The sequence below is a fragment of the Anabrus simplex genome, chromosome 4, assembly GCF_040414725.1.
Source record: "Anabrus simplex isolate iqAnaSimp1 chromosome 4, ASM4041472v1, whole genome shotgun sequence".
NCBI lineage: Eukaryota > Metazoa > Arthropoda > Insecta > Orthoptera > Tettigoniidae > Anabrus > Anabrus simplex.
Window position 1 is genome coordinate 202,857,363 of NC_090268.1, and position 6,919 is coordinate 202,864,281.

A 6,919-nucleotide genomic window follows, 5' to 3' on the forward strand; every position below is an offset into this window, starting at 1 on the left:
CTGTTTTTTTTTTTGTTGTTGTTGTTGTTGTTGTAGGGTTCGTGTCCATCCATTCATTCTTCATGACATTTTTTATTTTATTTTAGTCAGTGGATGAATTTTAATTTTTTTGTTATTTCGTTTCGTACCATTAGGGGCCGATGACCTCAATGGTAGGCCCCTTTAAACAACAAGCATCATCATCATCATCATCTGCATAATACACCAGGAAATCTCTTGGCATCCCACATTGAGCAACTAATTTAACACTTTCTTTCTTTCTTTTTTTTACTGTGGTTTCTTTACTAGCCAAGCTGATTGGCTTAGATGGTTGGGGTACTGGTCTTTTGAACCCAACTTGATAGGTTCGATCCTGGCTCAGTCCGGTGGTATTTGAAGGTGCTCAAATACGTCAGTCTCATGTCGTAGATTTATTGCCACGTAAAAGAACTACTTTGGGCCTAAATTCTGGCACCTCAGTGTCACTGAAAACTGTAAAAGGAGTTAGTGGGATGTAAAGCCAATAACATTGTCATTATGTTCCTTTTATAAGTCCCAGAGTCACACTAGTGGCTTATTACCCCTACTCGAAGTGAGAACGAAAGTTTTGTTTGATCTGATCTCAGCAAGGGGTCTGTTAGGGCTTCAAAGGACCATGCAACTCTCAACATTAATGTAGATTTTTATTCCTTTATTAAATCCCAAATAAATTACCAATATTCACCAAAATTCATACATAGATTCATTACCCTCATTCAATGTGCCAAGAAAAGTTTTGTGTGGACCTGATCTAGAATAGGGGTCTGTCAGGGCCACAAAGGTTTATGCAACTCCATGCATTAATGGTAATGTTGTTTCTTTAATAAGTCCCACAGGAGTTACACAATATTTACCAAAATTCACAATGATTCATTACCCCCACTCAATGTGCAAACAGAAGTTTCGTCTGGATCTGATCTCAGATAGAGGTCCATTGGGGGCAAGAAATGGCTATACAACTATTAGCAAATTATGGCAGTTTCTATGATGTTGTGAATGGAAAGTGTCTGTCACCAAAAGTCACAGAGTGATTTATGACCCCCACTCAAAGTGCAAACCAAAGTTTCATCCAGATCTGATCTCAGGAAAGGGTTCATTGGGGCCACAAATGGCCATGAAACTGTTAGAAAATTAGGCACATTGCATGTCATTGTGGATGGAAAGTGCCTGGCAGACATGTTTTGATTGTTTGCATTTTTCTCACACTGGCTTTTGTCTCGTGGGTTTATGTTCTGTAAATTGAATTCAAATTTGCATAAACCATGTTGAAGGTATTGTGCAGTCATTTTATTCACCAAATATTTTAAGATTTTACAATACTGCACTTTAAAGTCATTAAAATTGTTTTAGACATCATTTTAGTATCATAGTTTTGGTATCTTCTTATCAGCTAAATATCACTTCTGGATTCTCACCGTGGTTTGGTCACATGGACAAGGTGGATCCCAAGGCCATCACAATGCTCTCCTACAGAGTTCCTAACTACTGAAGTTCACGTCATTTTAACCTTAGTTTCGTCGCCATGCGCCTTTTAACTGACTCAGTTTGACTCGTACTATTCAATAAACTCTATTTCAACTTTTGTTTTGCTCAATTTAAGAACTCCATAGTCAATAATTAATCCACGCTTCACGCATTGACATATATTTTAAGATGCACTATATCTATATCTTTTTACTTTAACAACCTCATGTTTGTTTTAACTTTATAGACTACCATCGTTCAAAGTATTCCTCTACATACTTGCTGTTAATCTGTACATATTGTTATGTTATAATTTCATGTCTAATGTTATCATTTTACTTTTTATTATGGCTTTGTCACTCTTTTAACAATTTTTATCATTCAGTTCAGGGCCCTGACCTAATCTTTGTAAATTAAGGCTGATGATGTTCGCTATGTCGAACGAAACATGTTCCTTTATTTAAGACACCTCATGATTATTTTATAATTCAATGAGTAATATAATGTATTGAGTAGGTGGTTGTTATTAAAAGGATTTTATAATTTTAATATATTGTCCTCAATACGGTTCTATTATGAGATTAATTACATGTAAGATACGTATTTGTCGATCAGTCGTTATCACAGGTAAAGCCTGTCAGTCGATGTCAGACATTCTCATTCCACAAACGTAAAATCCTCGTTGATGACTCGATTAGAGTCTACGCTTCAAATAGCAAGACAGTCTCCTTAACCACACAGGAGGCTGCTCTCAAGTCCATATTCAGATCATTGGTCAGGCCGATGTTGTAGAATATTCTTGAGTCCATTAATGATAGCACAATCCTTGTATGCAAGAATAAAGACTGTACTGAAATCAACGAGCAAGTCCTTTTACTCTTGTCCAATGAGTTTTGAAAGTATCTCTCAGTTGACAAGATCATCAGTGATAAGAGTGGCTTCGAGCTTCTGTACCTAACAGAGTACCTCGACGCTATCGAGGCCTAGGGTCTGCCCTCTATTGTCTCCATGTGAAGGCCAATGTAATTGCCAGTCTGATGCAGAAATTAAACATCATCGATCCTGGTTCTGTCAAACTGAGAAATGCGTTGCAAATGAAATGTAAACACTAGCTGTCATGTCCTTAGCTGAAGTTCGCACTGCTCTGTATGCACTACTACCAGTCTTCACCTTATAACCCTTTATGGGGGTATATGCATATATATATATTTATTTATAATAATACTGCCAAGGGAATCAAAGTATCGGTACACCGAGTACTCTCAAACGGTAGGTAGTAATATTATGCAGCGAGTAAAACGCTAAATTGAGAATAGAGGCCGTGGTAAAGAAAAGATCTCCAATAAGCATTCCAGAATAACCTCAGATAGCGCAGTGGAAAGCATGCTAGATAATATTAGAAAATTAAAAGAGAATGGGAGGAGAAATAAGGGACATGATGAGAAACCAAGATAAAATTTGGAAATAGATATATTAGAAGAATTAAATCAAGCTCTTACAATATTACATGAATAGAAGTCTGTACAAATACAGAATTTTCCCAACCACATATAATACAAATTTGTTACGCCAAGAATAAAATATCCAAGAGAATGAAAGCAAATAAGAGAATAGGCCAGGAGAGGAAAGGGATAGACAAGAAAAGGATGAATACGGTACAAAGAGAAATGTTGAACAACGAGAATAAGAAAAGGATGTACACAGTTACAAGATTGGAGTATACCAGCATGAAGTCTTCTAAACAAAAGTCCAAATGTAATATGAAAGTCGCCACCTCTTCAATTATCACCCGAATAGGCACAAATTAACGTTGTCAAGCAGGCGTAAGTCACTGTATACTACAATGAAACAGTTTCGAAGTATGCAAAAACATAAATGGCGAAACACTGATTAAGCACAAGTGTGCATAGGAGTCGCAGAGTTGCCGATATACCACACGCACATTTGGAAAGAAAATTGTCACTAGTCAGTCAATAGAGGCTTAGATATTGAAAATACAAGTGAAATCTCGGCCTGGAAATGCACTGCTCCCAGTTAGAATATGCAAAGAAAATAGCTCCAAATGCAGCATAGAAGTATTTACAATAAGGACATTATCAGTTTGTCATACCTCATCTAGAACCAAGTAGTTCTGCCCGAAAATGGAGAGTCCAGGGCACATGTTGCTAAGGACGGAGATGACGTTAAAAGTTCCTCCCTCCACACAGGCCAAAGTCCATCTCAACACATTCAGAGGAAAGCCGGGTATTTATAGTGTGCAATAATGAGAAATATGTCTGGAAGATTCCAGAGGTTAGTGGAGCATGCGTGACAAAGCAGGCGATGTCACATGACGTCAGGCGGCGAAAAGGAAGTTAGTTTATCGTAGATCGTAAAGGTGGATAGAGCAGAGTTCATGCAAGGTATGATGTGTGCAAATTCACATAAGTATGTAAGTTCCAGTAGGAGAGAAAATGCGGTTTATATCATGATGAGGGTAAGTCCATATTAATAGTAGAAAAAGGTTATGTGCGTGGCGAGGTTCATAACAGTAGTTGCTGGTGAAGTGAAGAGTCCGTTACAACCTGAAAAGGCATAGTTCACCCCAGACTGAGCAAGTGGCTGCACACTGCGCCATTTGGGTCACGTAGTTATCAGCTTGCATTTGGGAGAGAGGGGTTTCGAACCCCACTGTCAGCAGCTCTGAACATGGTTTTCCACGGATTCCAACTTTCACACCAGGAAAGCTGCCACTGTGACGGAGGCTCCCCTCTGTCCAGGTATGCTTTGAACACGCTGAGGAGATAAAAACAGGCTATCATCGCTTGGGTGTTTCGGCATGTGGTTGTGAACATCATGGGTTTGCGTTCTGAGGAACACCACGGGTCTGGGTGTTGCCTGTGATTAGTACCACTATAGGAGTGACACCGTGGGTTGGCATTGCCTGTTATTAGTATCCACTATGTGAAGAACATGCCACTGTGATGGTGGCTTCTTTTCCATTCCCAGCCCTTTCCTACTCCCTCGTCGCCTTAAGACCTATCTGTGTTGGTGCAACGTAAAGCAAATTGTAATTTTAAAAATGTTCACCCTAGGCTCAACATAGACGTTGCCAGCGTCATCTACAGTACTGTAGTGTATACAAGCAGTTGAATTACTTGTGTGTATACAGTGCTTTCTACCACTTACACATGCCCTACCACAATGTACCTAATCCCACAATCTTCTAAACATTTTACTCCCGTGGGTGAGGGATGCAGATGAATAAGAGGTGACTAAAAGGAGCGACCGAGTGATGCTGAATTTTGAACGATGACCTTAACTATGATTAATATCATCACGCGAGGAACACCATGAGTCGACTTTTCTTGCGATTAGTACCACTATGTGAGGAATACCATGGGTCTGCGGGTGAATCATTATGGGTTTACAGTACCTGTGTATAGTATCCGCCAATGTGATGGAGGCTCCCCTCTGTCCAGGTATGCTTTGAACACCCTGAGGAGATAAAAATGGGCTATCATCGCTTGGGTGTTTCAGCATGTGGTTGTGGACATCATGGGTCTGCGTTCTGAGGAACACCACGGGTCTGGGTGTTGCCTATGATTAGTACCACTATATGAGCAACACCATGGGTCTGCATTGCCTGTTATTAATGTCCACCATGTGAAGAACACCACGGGGTGGTGCGAGTCCCTGTAAATAGTACCACTATGTGAGGAACAACATGGGTTTGCATTGCCTACGAGTGATGCTGTTATGGGGAATGCTTTACCTGTGAGTAATACCACAATGTGATGAACTCCGTGAGTCTACGTTACTTGTGATTATCACCTCTACATCAGAAATACCATGGTTCTACTTTACTAGCGATAAGTTCTATTATGAGGGGCTGTTGACCTGGATTTTAGACCCCTTTAGACAACAAATATCATCGATTCAGAATTGTGCTTTGGAAGCGGACCCTTGGTCAGTGTATACAATTGTAGTAAATTTGCTTCTAGGAAGGTGGGGTATTGCGGGTCGGATCCACCGATTGTTTTGAGTTCATAGTCATTGTTCATCATCATCATTAAGTTTTGAATTTTAGTCGGTGGATGAATTTTAGAATTTTATATTGTAATTACATTTCATACCATTACGGACCAATGACCTACATGTTAGGCCCCTTTAAGCAACAATCATCATCATCTAAACATTTTTAAGTATATTATGATTATCTTCTATTTCATTGGCATTTCACTTTTAACCATAAATGATCAGAAAGATTCAGAAGACAGGTACAAATTAATTATTTCTGAAAAAGACTTTTTTGATTTTTCAAGTTTTATTCCATCCATATGAGGACTATATTGCTTTGTGAGGTAAGTCTACATTGCTATTACACAAAAACTACTTCTGATGTTGCAGATATGGTTGAAGCCATTGGAGCGGTCTCAGTACATAGAAAGTTCCACTTACACATGCCCTGTCTACAAAACTGCTGAACGACGTGGAGTTCTCTCGACAACTGGGCATTCCACCAACTTTGTTGTTGCAATGCAGTTACCAACACGGCATCCTCCACAGCACTGGATATTGAGAGGAGTGGCTATGCTGTGTCAGCTCTCTCAGTAACATCATTACGTTTTTAAAATCTTTGTTGTAAAAACTTTTATTTATTTGTATTTCTGAAATTTTGGTATGTATTATTTTTATAGATCACTGTTAGCTGTGATTGTAAGAAATTTTTTTTTAAAGTTTCTTTTATTCACCACTTTTAAGAATCATTCTGTTGTATTTCTGTTTTAACTGAAGAAATATATTTTGATATGTGAAAAAAGACTTTACTGTGGAAATTCCTTTTATTTTACTATCAAACAAAAAAACAGTTGCAATTGAAAGACAGCATCCTTATTTAGCTCTATTTTTCAACTATTAATCTCTCTGAACAAGAACTGAATTGAACTGAATACAGTGTACCCGTTTATCTGAATCTCATTAATTTGGATATACAGTTCATCCGGACTGATTGTGCAGATCAAAGGCGGGCACAATTCAGCTCAATGAACAATACTCTAGCTCAGGCAGTTTGCTTTACATCGCACCGACACAGATAGATCTTATGGCAATGATGGGATAGGAAAGGCCTACGAATGGGAAGGAAGCACCCTAACTGCATGGCCAACTCGCCTGGTGGTGTGGCTTTGCCTGTGCCTTGATTCTGCATAAAGAAATTATGCAATTAGTCCACCTTGGTCATCATCATCATCAATGTCCCACTCCAGTCACCCGGGTGTGGTTAACAAGCCTTCTCCACTCCTTTCTGTCCTTCCACTTTTCCTGCTCCATTACTTCTGCCGCATCTTATCCAGCTTCTCTAATATCCTTCTAAATCTGATCCATCCACCTTCTTCTCAGTCTTCCAACTGGTCTCTTTCCCTTAACTTCTCTTTCTAAGTCCCTTCTTGCTACTGCT

At 39.1% G+C, this 6,919-nt stretch overlaps 1 protein-coding gene across 1 annotated transcript in view; it reads left to right on the top strand.

Annotated features, from left to right (window-relative positions):
• Window positions 1–6,078, top strand: part of Dhc36C (Dynein heavy chain at 36C) — a 911,918-nt gene extending 905,840 nt beyond the window's left edge. Inside the window, exon 56 of the mRNA XM_068227203.1 lies at window positions 5,872–6,078. Within this exon, the coding sequence (XP_068083304.1) occupies window positions 5,872–6,078 (207 nt within the window). The remainder of the gene's footprint in view (window positions 1–5,871) is intronic.
• The last annotated feature ends 841 nt before the right edge of the window (window positions 6,079–6,919 follow it).